Genomic DNA, 16,013 nt, shown 5'->3' with positions numbered 1-16,013 from the left:
CGTAGAGAGCGAGGTGCCGCCTCCCTCGCTGAAGCCGCACCTCCAGCAGCTCAGAGGGAGATGAATTCGGGCCTAGACGTTGCCATAAATCCTTTAAATCTTAACCAGAGGAGACCCTGGATTTAAAACAGCCTGTGTCTCAGCATGACCCAGCCCGATGTCTGCTTCTTCCAGCAGGTGGCCTGGGTCCTCACCTGTGGCTGAGATGCAACCCATCTGCTCGGAGTGAGGCGAAGTCTCTCTTCCTAGTCTTTTAAACTGCCTATGTCACTGCGGCCACTGTGTTGATTATGCTCAGCGTCTGTTAATACTCACTGTTCCTGCCCAGAGGCAACTCTCTGAAAACTTAATAAAAACCACTGCTTGTGTGGGACTCCTAAGAGTGCAGACGAATAATTATCCCGCAGCCTTGTTCTGGATCTTTCCTCTAGATCTTTGCAAGGAGATGGGGGGGATCAAGATGGATTTAGGATAAAATATAAAATTAAAGTGACATCTGTGTAAGCCAAACCAATACCAAAAAAAAAAAAAAAGGTGAAAATGATGGTGGCTCCTTTGCTAAGTGGGTTAGAGAAGTGATCGTGCGAAGCGGGACTTGGATGACAGGAGTGACCTAGCGTTTGGTGACTGTCTTTTTGAAGAACTGTGTGCTCCCGGGCGAAGAAGCAATGGTATTTTCATCCCAGCTCTTGGCGAATTAGCGGTAACCCCTCCCCCCCACCCCAGACCACCAGGTGGCCTAGGGGCCTGCTTGAGATGTGCTTGCTCCCACGAAACCTCCTTGGGCCCTTTTAACCCACCCATGTGTTTATTTCAGATGGAGCAGGAAATGACCCGGTTACATCGGAGAGTATCAGAGGTGGAGGCTGTGCTTAGTCAGAAGGAGGTGGAACTGAAGGCCTCTGAGACTCAGAGATCCCTCCTGGAGCAGGACCTTGCCACCTACATCACAGAATGCAGTGTGAGCCTTCCCCAAAGCCCCCCTTCCCTCGGAGGCGGCACTTCCTGTTGTGTGTGTCTCATCCTGTTTCATGACAGCTCCATGAGGCACATCACAGCCAATGGCAGAGAGTAGAGACAGACAGGGTAGAAAAGATTGCGAGATCCGTGACTGCCAGAGTAGCAGGAGGGAGTGTGAGGTCCCTAGGAAGGAACTGGTTTTCAACAAAAAGCCCATGCTGACTGCTGGACATCTCAGATCCTGGAGATGGGAGTCAGCTGTCACTAAAGCCTTCCGCAGAGACTTCTGGCTTCTCCTGTCCCAACCTCTCTGGTCTACGCTGTGTCGACATGATCAGCTTTGAGGACAAACTCCCAAATCTGTACCAGAAAACATAATTCGAATCTGTTGGAAATCAATTTTTTATTCAATTAGAAGCACGGTAGTGCCGAGGAGATTCTGCCCCTGAGATCCAGGCCCTCTGTCATTATTTCTCATACAGTTCCATTTTTTCCTTTCCTTCACAAGCGTAGACTGTCTTCTCCATTGTCTCGTGGAATTTTTCATTCAGGTGTTTCTCTGATGTGCCCAGTTAAACACTCTTAAGAGGTTGAGTCACACATTTATAAAGTCTTTTATTTTTTACACATGGGAGAGGAAATCTATGGAATGTGGCTGATTAAGAATAACTGCGGTGTTTGTGTTCCAGAGTTGGCTACCTCTCAGTGGTGGGTGAAGTTATCCATCTGTCTCTCCGATGTCTCTGTCAGTGCCATTGGAGCACAGAGGGGAACGGATGGATGATAGGCTAGTCAGGAGGCAGACAGTCGACTGGACTCTGAAATAGCAGCCGCATAGACGATGAAACGGTTGCTTCTTTGAAACAGACGTATGCACTTGAGAGTCTGGAAGAGCTTTTCCTAGTCTGGAACACACTAGATAGTCATGGAGGGGGTGGTTGTAGGAGACACAGGATCTTACTGGTTTTCAGTCCGGACCATACACGTAAGTATCTGCCAGGATAGGTAGTTGACGCCAGGCTACTAGCTGGTAGAGTTTCAGGCTCAACCCGTAAGGTTGTGAGCTTTCGATGATGTTTCTTCCACCAAGTGGCTTTTACAGGGCGAGAAATGGAATCAGCAACCACTTGGAGGTGTCCGCTCTGGTCTATCACTCGAAACCATGCCGGTGTCTCCGAAGCAGCTTGCAGCTGTCCTGATGAATCTCTTCAGCCAGAGCAGGACCCACGGGCATCCCTATTAAAACCTTTGCTTTCTGCAGAGTTTAAAGCGAAGTCTGGAGCAAGCACGGATGGAGGTGTCCCAGGAGGATGACAAAGCCCTGCAGCTTCTCCATGACATCAGAGAGCAAAGCCGGAAGCTCCAAGAGATCAAGGAGCAGGTATGGCCGCTCCCTCAGAGCCCAGTGGCCCTGTGGTTGACGTCAACATGTTTGAGAGGCGGAGGTTGTAGGAATAAAGGGTGGAAACCTAGAGAAAGGCAGGCAACCATGTGAAGTCTTTAGCTTCTCCGTGATTGTATAGATCACACCAGCTTGCTTGTTCTGCCCTTTTTAAAGGCCTCAACCCATAATATCTCCTGCTTTTAATAAAGAATACAGTGAGCAGACAGGTCTGGCCTCTTACATATTTTCTGTGGCTCTCAGACCAAAAGTGACTTTTGTGTCCTTAAATGATCAGACAAAAAAGAAAAAGAATATTATTTTGTGGCATGTAATTTTGAAAAATTCATCAAATTTCAGTTTGCCTAAAGATTTATTGGGACACAATCATGCTCATTTTATTTATCGTGACTTTGATACCACAGAGGCAAAAGAGTGTGTTTCTATAAAGCCAAAACTTCTTACTCTGACTTTTTACCAAAAGTTTACCAACCTCCACTTTGGATGGTCCCAAAAGAATTTGGTATTTTTATAGCTTTTCAGATGTACTTTCCATTGTCAAGAGACCACGATCATTCAGTTACACATTCACACGCTCATGGACACACCCCAGTCAGAATTAACATAACAAATCTGGGTACACAATCCCACTCCCCCGAGTTTCCAGAAGAGAACAGAACGGAGACCTTTAGGCAGCCCCCCTCCTAACAGGGCTTTCTCTTCAGAGGCTCATTTTTATATCGCCTCATTGTTTTCTTTTTAGCTTGGATTTTTTTTCCGTCTTCTGAAGACACTGTAAATAGAAACTTTAATGAAGAGATGGAAATGAGTAATTGGAGAGCTGAATTATCAGCTGCCAGGCGACTCTCATTCACTTCAGGAAACCTAGTGGGAGCACTGGTGGAAGTGAGCATTCTCCTCTCTGGGTGGCGCAGCGAGATCCCTGCAGATAGCTCCGCTTGTTAGCTATTCTCCTTGTCACCTCAAGTTGGTTTATTTTTGTTTTGTTTTTTTGTTTGTTTGTTTTGTTTGTTTGTTTTTTTGAGAGGGTTCTCTGTGTGGCCCGACTGCCCTGGAACTCTCTCTGCAGACCAGGCTGTCCTCGAACTCCCAGAGATCCGCCTGCCTCTGCCTCCCGAGTGCTGGGATAAAAGGCGTGTGCCACCACAGCCCGGCTTCAGTATTTCTTAAGTGGGAGGTTGACACCCTCTTGCTGTGTAAGGACATCATAAGTGAATTTGCACTGGGAACTTTGCAAATGGGTCATAACATCTCTGCACGGCATCCCCTGGGAGGCTCTGAAGGGCACACGCATGCCCTGAGACTTCTGCTTTGACAGGTGACTCACACCCCTTTATCATTTTCTTCATCCTGAAGACTGCAGGAGGTGGGGCTCTTTATCTCCCATCAGTTCATTGTGTTTGGAAATTAATTTTGGGGACATCCTGGGGAAATGAAAGCTGTCTTTGGCCACCAGAGGGAGCAGCTGGTGTCCATGCGTTCCATAGAAAGAGAATTAATCAGGACATTTTGAAAAGCTCTGTGCTGTTGGTTGAGTTCAGAGCCATCTTTTGTGATTCACTTCACAGCCGGCATGCATGTGGAGAGTTTCAGATGACTGACAAAAGTTTCGATGGGGGCAGAGAAAACTTTTCGGTTCTGGATTTTACTTCTCATTAAAAAAGGATATGTTTTAAAAGGCTTCTTCTTCTTCTTCTTCTTCTTTTTTTTTTTTTTTTTTTTTTTTGGTAGGCAAGGAATGTTTGTAGACAAAGGATGCTTTTAAGGCTTACGACAAACACTAGTTTTTGGCACACTGGCTTCTCATGGATTTCAGAGGAATCTCTGCTCATTTTTGTTTTGCTCTTCTCTTTTTAGCCAGTTATTTCTTCTGGAGTATGCCTAGCAGGCCCCTCTCGTACTTTACTACAGTACCACAAAACGGTGACAGTTCTTCTTCTCAGAAGTCATTTGTGCCCCCCAGACTTTTAGGGAATAGGACCATGCGGGCCTCTTCCTCCCTACACAGTCCCAAGGCTCCGTGTGGAAGGAAGCTGAAGACGGACAGTTGTTTCTGTCTGCTCTGACCCATTCACCTCAGTGCCTGCGAGTCATCCCATGCTGAGCTGCAGCGGCTTTCTCTGCTGCCCCTGCACACAGACCCCATGGCCTGTGCTCGGCACCCTCCTGCAGCGTCCTGGTGGCTGGCCAGGACTTCAGGGCCAAACAGGGGCAGGAAATGGAGGTGGCAGGGTAGGGACAGGGAACTGAAAAACACAAAAGTTACATCTTCACAAGTTCGAGAACAAAAAAGGAGTTTGAGAGCTGGTGAGATGGCCCTGGGGGATAAGGCTGCTTGCCTCTGAGTATAGAGACCTGGGTCTGATCCGGGCTACCTCACAGTGGAAGGAAAGACCCATCTTCTTCCTCTGACTTCCACCATAGTGCACGCGCACACAAACACACACACACACACACACACACACACACACGCCATACTTTTTTTTTTTTTAAGGCAAAGTTTGAGTACAAAATATGCCAAAGACCTTCTAGAACTTTGCTGTCTTCACACCTTGAAGGGTCTTATCTGCTGGCAGGCTCCTTTTTACACTCAGTAATTTACATTCAGGCTTGGGGACAGGGGACCACTGTACTTTTAAGGTGGCACAATGACGTATCAGACATGGGAAAATAATTTGGAATAATAAATATCACATAATATTCAAATATTTTAATCTTCTATTATATGTAGCCCAGACTGGCCCTCAACTTAGAATCTTCCTGCCTCTGTCTCCCAAGTGCTCAGATTACAGCAGTGTGCCATCATACCTGGCTCAATTTCTCCTTTTTAATTTAAATTTAAAAAATTGAGCTGTTAGGTCATAAGTATTCCTTATGGATCATATTAACATTCAAATAATATATGAATGTAGTCTGAAAGTCTAGTAATATAAAATATATGGCTTGAGTGTATATGTGTAATGTATATTTATGTGTATGTATGTGTATTTACATGTATGTAAATTTATGGTATTTGGTTTGGGCTTTTTTGGGGGGGTGTTTCTGAGAGAGGGTCCCATATAGCCCAGGCTGGCATCTAATTTGCTCTGTGTCTGAGGATGACCTTGAACTCCTGATCCTCTGCCTCGAGCTCCTAAGTACTGGCATTACAGACGTGTGTCATGTGTCGCTTTTTTTTCTGATGGATGGAAGGGTCAAGAGTCATGAAAGTCATAAGTTATCCCCGGATAAAGAGGATCTCGAGGAAGCCTGAGTAAAGGCTCTGCCATTTCACCTGACCTGTGTCCCAGGTCAGATGTCTGAAGCTCTCTACACAGGACACCCATGTGCCCATGATCCTAAGGTTGGCCTTTAGACACAATGCACTGCTGGGTGAGAGGAAGTGTTGTGCCCCCTGTTCTGGCTCATGCCCCCCCATAGGGTGAACATTGCTAGCTGAACTCTGCAGATTTTGCAGTACCTCCCCAGTGTCTGCTGGGCAAGGATCTGCTACAGGCACCTAACACCCTGCTTTTACCAGAGGCTAAACTGGGCCAGGCCACATGGCTCAGTAGTTAGACAAAGCTTCCCACTCAAGTATGATGACTTTAGCACATGCAAAGGTAGGATCCCATCTCCAGTAACAAAACAAAATCGCCAAAGATTAAATTGCAATCTGCTGAATTAAAACACAGCAGCCAGCATCCTGTCGTGGTTGATGCCAAAGACAGTGCTGGCTTAATTTCTTGTTCTCATGTTTTACCTGCCATCTCCTATCCCCGGTCACATTAGACAGGGCATCAGACTTTAGCTTGGTTTTGCTATTGAAGAGCCTTTCTATACTTGGCTCCCAAGTTTTCGAGGCTGTTGCCTGTTTCTTCTGGTAAATCTCAATGTGTGTGGGTGGGTAGGTGGTGGGAAGCCTTGATTCAAATGTTCTGGTTTGGTTTTAAAATTCGTTTTGGAAAACATTGGACTGTTTGGATCATTTTAAGGCTTTTGCTCCAGGGAACAAGATAATTTTTCTGGCTGGGGGAGGGGGGAGAAGTCTCCCCCACCCCTGCAGGTTATTTTGTCTCGGTCCAGTGTTTTTGACGCTTCAGATTTCAGGGTGACTTGTGTTGCAGGAGCAATGCTGAGCTCCACCTTCCGTTTTGAGCCCAGAAAAATTAATGGTAAGAAACTGGCAATGATGAGTTTCACCTTCCCAGATGATTTCCTCCGAGGTTTCCAATTACCCTCTGGTGCTGTCTGAAAGGTTAATTTCAAAGCTAGTACCATATCTAATTGTGTTAGGACCACGTGGTGTCCGAAGGACAAATCTATAGAAACAAGCACCTTGGAGGAGAACCACACCGAAGTTCATCTTCGTTCAGAGAACAGCTCTCTCCGCGTGTCTGCTCATCCCTGGGGCTCTCTGAAATCTGTGCAGTTGTTTGCTTAGCATCTCTGATTCAGCATGTGTGTTCCTGGTGGGGTTGGTTACTCTAGACACGTGTCCTGCATTAAAACAATTTAATATTCTTTCCCTCTTCCCCGCCCCCCAACACCCCCTGTTTTCCCTGTCTCTAGATCATTCCACTCACGTCTTTCTCTGTCTGCCCATCTGTCCTTTGACATGTTTCTTCCAACATACATCCTGCTCAGTGGTTGATCTCCATCCGCCTCGCTGCCCACCCTCTGCTGTGGAGCTCGGGCTTCACCTTCCTTCCTCTCTCCGCTCTTTAGGAGTACCAGGCTCAGGTGGAAGAAATGAGGCTGATGATGAGTCAGTTGGAAGAGGACCTCGTGTCCGCCCGGAGACGCAGCGATCTGTACGAGTCCGAGCTGAGAGAGTCTCGGCTTGCCGCTGAGGAATTCAAGCGGAAGGCAACCGAATGTCAGCACAAATTGATGAAGGTAGTCAGCCACCCTCCAAGAGGGGACTTTGGGGGCACGGCCCTGGATGATCTTCACAAGATGCAAGGCCACGCTGGCTTAATGAGTGTAGGTTGGAGACACAATGAGATTTTTTTTTTTTTGGAAAACTCCCCTTTATTTGTAGATAACATTATTATTGTTTGTTATAATGTTGTCACAGAGACCGAGGAAGTACAACAGGTGATGTGCATGGGTTGTTGAGATTTCAAAATACGTTGTATCTTTTTACTTACAGGCTAAGGACCAAGGGAAGCCTGAAGTGGGAGAATATTCCAAACTTGAGAAGGTGTGTCTTCTGTGATTGGGTTTACTATTTGGGGCAAATGTTTCTGTAATATTAACAGTGACTGCTTACCACGTAAGAATACTTTTGTAGAGACTTGATACATCTTTCATATTTTATTTATTTATTTATTTTGGTGAGGGGAATTGATGCAAGCATGTACCGTGACCGCTACACTATGCTTCATGCCGCTATGTTTTAATGTGGTTTTTTTTGTTTGTTTTTTGGTTTTTTATGAGAGTTTTATGTAGTCGTGGCTAGTCCCATGCCCACTGTGTGGCTGAGGATGACCTAAATTCCTGATCTTCCTGACTCCCTCTCTCAAGTTCTGGGGTTTCAGCCACAGGCCACCATGCCTGGCTAAAACAGCCTCCCCCCCCTTTTTCCCCCTTTCTCTCTCCTCTTTTTGTGGGGTGTCATACTTCATCACAGTAAAATCTACCCAGGCACTTGGTAAATTTTTGTGTTAAGGCACAGGGCATGTTATCTTCCTATATGTTGCTAGTCCTACAGAAATCAATAGTCCACCCCGCAGTTCTTGTTGGGACACACCCACACTTCTCTGACAGGCCAGTGTTCTAGGCTAGTAAGTTCTAGAAAACAAAGCCCAGAGGCTCCACAGAACCCTGGAGGAACTAGGACCACGCCGCAGGTAGCAAGAGCAGGCTCTGACCGCCGTCTGTTCTCTCTCCCGGGCTTTAATTATAGATCAATGCTGAGCAGCAGCTCAAAATCCAGGAGCTCCAGGAGAAGCTGGAAAAGGTAAGTCCCACTGAGGAGGCCGTGAGGGGGCTCTCGCATTCCCAAGTCCCTGTCTGCCTCACCTCAGAGCGGTACAGAAGAGAGAAGCTGTCAGTCACCAGCACGAAAGATGATGAAGGGTGTGTGTACTCTTACTCAGATAGCAGGCTTCTGGATTTAAGTTTTTCTTTTGGGATGTTCCTGCAGTGTTTGTTTTTAAAAATCAAACTTGTGTGAGACTCTGGGAACAGAAACCCAAAAGTGGCTTCTAGTGCCTTGGGAGGGCAGGTCTCTCGTTTTGCATGTTTGCAGGGGCAGCCTGGCTCCTCCTCCACCAGGACTATGGGAGATCCCTGCTCTGGGGACTGTCGATGGCTCCCTGGTGTCATGGTGTGGTTGTGCCTGTTCTGTGTGGGAGATGTTGGCACAGTTTGTACTGATGGCCCTGCTTCAGTTGTACTTTTGTGGTTTTGTTTATGGACCCTGCTTTAGCTTGTTAAGGAATAATTGACAAATGACAGAAGTGTACACACTGGTGTTCTGATGCTGTGTTCACTTGGGGTGTGTCAGGGTGATTAGCATCTTCGTTACAGCTTCCCCTTTTTTGGGATAGGGACGATTAAGTCCACTCTCCACATTTCAAAGCCTCTAGCTGAACGCAGAAGTGCCCAGCAGACGGACAGGGACTGTGGTTTGGGACATGATTTCTGCATCAGGTTGTCTATGCACATGCTTGGTGGTTGGTTTCATAAGGACAGTTTTTCCCTCTTTAAAAAACGTACTGTGGTAAACCACAGCGATAGCATCGCATTTCTGTTTTAGCCTTTCCAAGTCACTAAGCACTTCCATGTGGCCGGACTACACATCTCTCTGGGAATTGTCACTCTTTATCATCGAGGTCTTCTGTGCAATGAGTCTCTTGTTATTTGACTGAAATAATTAAAATTAGCTTTAAAAAAAATAAAAAGAGTGTTCTTGTGCATTTCAGGGTTCAGTAGCCCTGTGGCCACTGGCTCCCATTGGCATATTACAGCTCTTAGAATTGGTGTTTCCTTATAGTTTCCACTTTTAAAATTCTTACCAGCTTTGCTCTGCAGTCCAGGCTGGCTCTGAGCTCATTATCCCCCTTCTAGATGTTGGGGTCACAGGCCCGTAGCAGCCGCTTGGCTGCACTTGTTAAAATTACAGTTGAAACAGTACGTATGAGGATGCTTTACACGCACACATACACCCCCACACACATGCACACACACATGCGCACATACACACACATCCTATGTATGTGTAAATATTGTATATATGTTTACATTTTAATTTGTCTCCTAAATTCAGATGTCATCCACACTACCGTAAAAGCTGTAGTGCAGGGTAGACCCAAATCAAAGCCAATAAATGACAAAATTAAGAGGCTTGACCTTCTTTCTTTTTACCTTGTCAGTTATCACAGACCCAAGACTATTAACAGTCCTTGAAAAGTCATAACCCGGCCAGCGTTTACCTTGTTTTCCTGTTGAAATCATTTACATGTTCCCCACAGGCAGAGTAGTCAGAAGGAACTAGATTAATGCTGGGTACCTTTTTGTTTGGTTCTTTTTATTGCATTGAATTGGAGAAACAAAAGATTGTCAGTCATCCCAAGAAAGAGAAGTACATCAATTTTAACTATGAGACTTATTTCAAATTCAGTGATATTAAAAAAGAGTGTACCTAATATATACAAGATATGCAATAAGTAAATGCGTATGTTTTGAAGAATGGCTCTGATGTGCTCAGTATCACCTGCTTTTTCTGTTTTCGTTTTTTGCCCCCACGTGAATACATGTAGACATCAATGTCTTGCCCCCTTTCTCCTGCCAGGCTGTAAAAGCTAGTACAGAGGCCACTGAGCTCCTGCAGAATATCCGCCAGGCCAAGGAGCGAGCCGAGAGGGAGCTGGAGAAGCTGCACAACCGGGAAGATTCTTCCGAAGGCATCAAAAAGAAGCTGGTTGAAGCCGAGGTGAGCGGGGCCCTTTCCTCAACGCGAGCTGTTTGTCCCCAGCTGACCTTGCCTTTCATCCTGGTTGTGCTGAGGCAAAGAAACTAAAACATCACTGTTCCTGTTTGACCAAACCTCTTCCCCTCTGAAGAACCCTTCCACGCCTATCTCAGCAGCTCTGAGGTGGTCCTGCTGCTCCCCCTGGCCTCTCGACTGCTCTGGGTTCTGTTTTCTCTAGGCTCACTGGTGGCTGCTGCTCTGTGGTTTTCTGTTTCTTTCCCGTGCTTTGCCGTTTCTAACACAATGCGGATCTAACAGACCGTTCTCCACTGCTTCACCAGTTACCCTCGGCGGCTCCGGGCCTGTGTTCTGGTTACCCTCGGTGGCGGCTCCGGGCCTGTGTTCTGGTTACCCTCATCGATGACTCCAGGCCTGTGTTTTGGGCCCTTTCCCCATCAGATTCTTTGTTGTTGTTGTTGTTAAAATCATTTATATAATTATACAGAAAATACGAGTGGCTTTTCACTGTCCAAACTTAAACAGTGCAGACAAATCGAGAGTACCAAGTGAGGCTCCTTTGCCGTCTCTGCCTCTCTGCCTCCCTCCCCCATTGTTCGTCTCGGAGTTGATTGTACACAACCAGTGTCACTGTCCTGTCTGTCTGTCCCTGGTCTTTCCGCTTCCCCACCACAATCTCCATGTGACTGTGCCTGTACACGGTGATGTGGCTGTCTGGGGTCCTCACCTGCATTCCTGGCTGCCTCCCACTGTTGTCCTGAAACCCAAGTATGTGTGTGAACAGCGCCTCAAGTCCAGAGTGACCCCAGTACTGCAGCGAGTCCCCGATTCCTAGAAACACAAACAAGCTTCCTCTCCTCTTTGCCCTCTCTGTAGCCTTCCTCGTGGTCCAGAGTCTTTCTGCTAGTTAAGCAGATGAAACGGTTTCTGGACCTCCAGCTTCAGGTCTTTCCTTTTCCCCTCCTAACTCACACAGGATAATATTTGAGGACCTCCAAGTATTCCTGCCCATCCCCAGTGTTTGAGGGTCTCTGTATACTTTTTCTTTCTCTTTTTCTTTTACTTTTTGTTTTGTTTCATTTTGGGGGGGGAGGGGGTTTAAGACAGGGTTTCTCTGTAACTTTGGAGCCTGTCCTAGAACTAGCTCTTGTAGACCAGGCTGGCCTCGAACTCACAGAGATCCGCCTGACTCTGACTCCCGAGTGCCACCACTGCCCAACTTAGGGTCTCTGTGTATCTTAGGTGTACCCCTTGATGCTGGGTACACCTGAGACCTATGAAATAGCCATGTGACCCACAAATGCTGGCTCCTTTTCACTCACACTTCCCCAACCTTTGCAGTGGTGGTCAGTCTGGACTTGCCTTGGAACTCCCATTGCCTTTTGACTACCTCTGTGTTTCCCCCAAGCTTTCTCTTGTTCATAAGACTGTTGTGTGTCAGTGGCCTGCTCCCCCGTGCCCATCTTCTCCTGCCCTTCTCACTCCAAGCTGCCCTGCAGCGTCTCCAGAGCTCATGCCTCAACTGTGCGTTCAGATATCCCCTTCCTGCCCATCAGTCCCCACGGTCCTTTGTGTCTGCTCTGTCGTTCTCCCCCTCTTAACCCATGTTGTATATGTTTGTTGTTTGTCCTTTGTTTTCCAAGGGCAGAGTGACATCGTCTTCCTCTCTGTATTTCACATGCTGCTTAGTGTGGTACTTTGCAGATAGTAGGTGCTTGGTAAATATTTGAATGAATGAATGCACTCTTATAATCCATACGGCTGAGTATCCGGATTCTAGAGCTGTCATCTTTGCCGTTGCTTCAGGTGCCCAAGATTTTTTTCTTCCCGACTTGCGTGTCTGCCTCTGGAGGGCTCTTTCCCTCCGTGCAGGTGGTATGCCCACAGCAGTTGCTCCATTAAAACTCTCTGATTGATTCACGACCTACAGGAACGCCGCCACTCTCTGGAGAACAAGGTAAAGAGACTAGAGACCGTGGAGCGTAGAGAGAACAGACTGAAGGACGACATCCAGACAAAGTCCCAACAGATCCAGCAGATGGCTGATAAAATTCTGGTGAGCAGGAGTGGAAGTCGCCAAGTTCAAAGATAAGAGGCTAGAGGTCTCAAAGGGAAGGGGGCAAGAAGGTTCAAATGCCATCCCATGGGAGGTGTCGCCGAGTAGGTGACCGGAGAGAGCCACATGGAGAGGAGCATGGACAAGCCAGCACGGGACATTTCAGTCCCGGTGATAGACCTGTCCTTGCTGTTGCTGTCACCTGGCATTTTACAGAATGAAATAGTGCATCTATCTCCCCGCCTCTCCCACCCGATGTTCTCCTCTTTAGTAGAGTTTTGTTTGGCCATTAATGTGGCAAAACCAGTGCAAAAATCTATTGGGTTTTAGACTTCTAAGACCAAAGCCCCAATTCTTATTTTTAGAAGCGGAAAGAAGTGAGTCACACGGACTGTTTTCCTCGGAGTAGTAGCTGCCGCAGATCGCTGTTCACCCACACACTGTCTCTGCTGGGTTGGCTCTTACTAGTGCTTTACCCCATGGCCTCAGCTGGAGCATGCTTTTTTAGGTTTGTCATCATTCGGAGTCTGTCTTCAGCGCTGATGACCAAATTAACTTAATCAGGGAAAGTGTGCTTTGGCGGCTGAGACTGTAGATATGATGATGCGCCCGCCTCCCAGGCCAGGCTGTGGCAGTGGGGGGAGGCAGCACCTTTGCCATCCGAAGGCAGAAGTTGGATGTCAATATTTAAGAGGCTTAGGGATGACTTGGGATTCATGCACAATCCCCTTTTGTCCCCTAGAAGGAGGTGGGGGGTGTCAATGGGCCACTTCATCTCTCTCTTCCTCACCCGTGGGAACCGAGGTGCCCGCAGCTGTATGAACGCAAGAATGGCTTGCGTAGCACTTAATACAAACTCTTCAACACCCGATAGATTTCTCTGGGTATAGCTGCAATGTAAGGATGTTCTTGAGCAAAAGGATAAAAGAGGGATCGGTTAAATTGTTTGGCTTTGCCTCCCAGTCTTTCTATTTATGTGTGTATGTGTGTGTGTCTGCACACAAGACAGATGTGGTTGTCTGCTCCCTCCTGATTTCTTATTCTGTCATCAGAATCTCTCTCGACTCTTGTCAAGCGTGGTGTGAGTTTTACTGTGAGTAAGGGTAGGTCCTGCCACTGTTACCCCTTCCCTGATTAACGAACAATTAGCGAAGGGCTTAGCTCTTGTGGTTCCGAAGTGTTTCTCTCTTTAATGGTGATGTGTTCATTCATTCATTCAACAAATATTTAATGAGCTTCTACTATGTGCCAGGCACTGTTCCGGGGGCTGGAATATAGCAGTGCACAGCAGTAGCTGCGTGACAGGAAGAGTTGCTCTGATGTGTGTCGTAACAGATACGTTTTAAAAAATGACAACAACAACAAAAAATGCAAACCACCCAAGCAGCGAGGTGTCAGTCGGACTCCGGACTGTAAATTACCCTTCACGTAGCCGGCAGGCTCAGCTGTCTGAGTGCTGGGTTGTATTTTAACCTATTTTTAGATTTCTGTTCCCACTTCTGTGCCGTCTTATGAGGACTGAACCCGAGGAAAGATGACTGTCAAGTGCCTTGTAACCAAAGAGTAAAGTTTCTTGATCTGAATGTATCTTGTCACCTGCCCAAGTGCCTTTGTGTGTGACCGTCTGTGCCTTCATTTTAGCAGAACATGCCTCTTGCTCAAGAACCCTGTGCTCAGGCTGCAGAGTATGTGGGACATGGGCCAAGAATGATCCGCCAAGCCGTCATATAGAGATGATGCTGGCACGCAGTTCCCAAAATGCCCTTGCTTTAAAATGCTTGCCATTGTGATGAGAAGTTTCAAAGGGGGTGATGAGGGCCACATTACAGCACCATCCCTGCTTCAGTCAAAGGCCTGCAGTCCTGTCGTGAACATGTGCAAAGCCCGCAAAATGTTTTTATTAATTCAGCTTCCCGGGAGTGCATCTGGTACATTGCAGTGGGTTTTGTGCACCTGGTCTGGAGCCCGGGCATTTCAACGACCCTCAAAGCAAAGCCTGTATCTGCAGACTTGCGAGCCATTGTGTGCCTGTGACTCTCAAAAGTACCCCCCACCTTCCCTTTTTCTGGGCATATCCCATATAATTAACTCATTCTTCGAAATTCTTTATCATTGCTTCGACTTCATAGAGGATTTCACAGGAGTATGAAGAGAAGAGAACTTGGGAGTAATGACTTCTAATATCAGTAATTAACTAATGGGTTCAGACTCCTGGTTCCGATGCAATCGTGCCTGTGTTTAGCGTGTCTTTTAGCAAGTGAATTGGATGCTGTGTTTCCTAAGAGGTCAGTTTAAAATGCACAGGCAAATAAGTTGGTGTAATTTTCAAATGAATCACAATTTTGTTTAAAGGCAGAAAAAGCAATGAAAGAACGAAGAGAGCCCACAACTCTCTGTTTGCCGGCTCCAGCTTCTCTGCTCACTCGTGGACGTACATGTGTCTTCATTGTCATCGCTGTGTTTTACGTTCATCTCCATTCCCATTAGTGCCGCTTCATGTCAACATCGTATCACATGTCCGTCTCCACTGCTCACACTCTCCACATGCCAGTCATTTACAATAATCACTCCAAACGCCATGGTTATTTTTATACTTACGCTGATTGTGACATTAGCGCGGGTTCTTGAGCAATGCTTTTATGAATGAGGAAGACCCAAAGTATTGTATATCATCATAATAAATTAAAATCCCTTTTCTTATTTAAGGCTGATGAACATTAACAATGAAAACAGCCCAAGGCTCAAGACAGTGGTCAGGGTCTCTGTGCCATGCTGAACTCTTGACTGTTGCCTTGTTACCTTTATTTCTCTGTGTAAAGTGGAGCTGCTGCCCCTGTCTGACCTGTCACACCAACTGATCCGGCCTCACAGCCCACCAGCTGTTGTGTGTACGTGTGTGTGTGTGTGTGTGTGTGTGTGTGTGTGTGTGTGTGTGTGTATGTGTGTGTATGTGTGTCTGCTTGGACTTGGGAGAACCAAGGCCACACACTGGCGGTTTTCTTCCCAAGAGCCTCAGTCTAGTGTTGGAGGGAGCAGTGGCTGCAGTGGCTGCAGTGGCTGCAGTGGCTGCAGTGGCTGTGACAGTCGTGTCTCCTGTGATTGTCTCTTGTGCATTGGCTCCCTTCCCCGAGCACGCCTGACTGACTGTTCTTTTGTGTCCAGGAGCTGGAGGAGAAACACCGGGAGGCTCAGGTCTCAGCACAGCACCTGGAAGTCCACTTGAAACAGAAGGAGCAGCACTACGAGGAGAAGATTAAAGTAAAGCCACCCTGTCGGTCCCGCCTAAACCTTCCCCGGCACGCGGGTGGCTTCCCTGTGTCACAGCTTGTTAGAGCAAAGGGTGGGGTGGGGTAAACCCTGTCCTTACTGCATGATGTGAGATTTTCAAGTCTGGAGCTTAACTATCCTGCATTCCGTATTGTGGATCCATCTTTATTTATTCATTTTTAACCCACAGTGGTTTGGGGCGTGATTATGTAGATTTGCCCACATAGTCACAATATTCCTTGCTTTGGATTTTCTCTCTGCATCTCTGACTTCATTCAGTACCTTTTCCTTTTGTTTAAAATACATCCCTGAGAACTTAATTTTGTAAAGAGCTAATGTTGTTCTGAAAATGTGCTTGTTTTATCCTCATTTTAAATTTTTTTATTTTTAAATTTTAATTTAGTTTTTTA

The 16,013-nt window shown here is 46.7% G+C and overlaps 1 protein-coding gene across 12 annotated transcripts in view; it reads left to right on the top strand.

Moving 5' to 3' along the window:
* The window catches only part of Cit (citron rho-interacting serine/threonine kinase), a 176,468-nt gene that overhangs the window by 90,821 nt on the left and 69,634 nt on the right, over positions 1 to 16,013 (top strand). For 7 of the 12 annotated variants that reach the window (XM_085681459.2, XM_048422956.3, XM_085681443.2 and 4 more), the window contains exons 12-19: positions 818 to 961; positions 2,222 to 2,341; positions 7,070 to 7,240; positions 7,497 to 7,547; positions 8,253 to 8,306; positions 10,143 to 10,283; positions 12,211 to 12,336; positions 15,499 to 15,594. In XM_085681459.2, coding sequence (XP_085537585.2) covers positions 818 to 961; positions 2,222 to 2,341; positions 7,070 to 7,240; positions 7,497 to 7,547; positions 8,253 to 8,306; positions 10,143 to 10,283; positions 12,211 to 12,336; positions 15,499 to 15,594 — 903 coding nt within the window. Of the gene's footprint in view, positions 1 to 817; positions 962 to 2,221; positions 2,342 to 7,069; positions 7,328 to 7,496; positions 7,548 to 8,252; positions 8,307 to 10,142; positions 10,284 to 12,210; positions 12,337 to 15,498; positions 15,595 to 16,013 lie in introns of all 12 variants that reach the window. The other 5 variants (XM_048422932.3, XM_085681428.2, XM_048422924.3 and 2 more) reach the window with 1 other exon arrangement.

The sequence above is a fragment of the Myodes glareolus genome, chromosome 2 (genome assembly GCF_982192425.1).
Source record: "Myodes glareolus chromosome 2, mMyoGla1.1, whole genome shotgun sequence".
NCBI classification, from domain to species: Eukaryota; Metazoa; Chordata; class Mammalia; order Rodentia; family Cricetidae; genus Myodes; species Myodes glareolus.
Note: the sequence above shows the minus strand (reverse complement) of the source record. Positions and strands in the feature narration are given on the sequence as shown.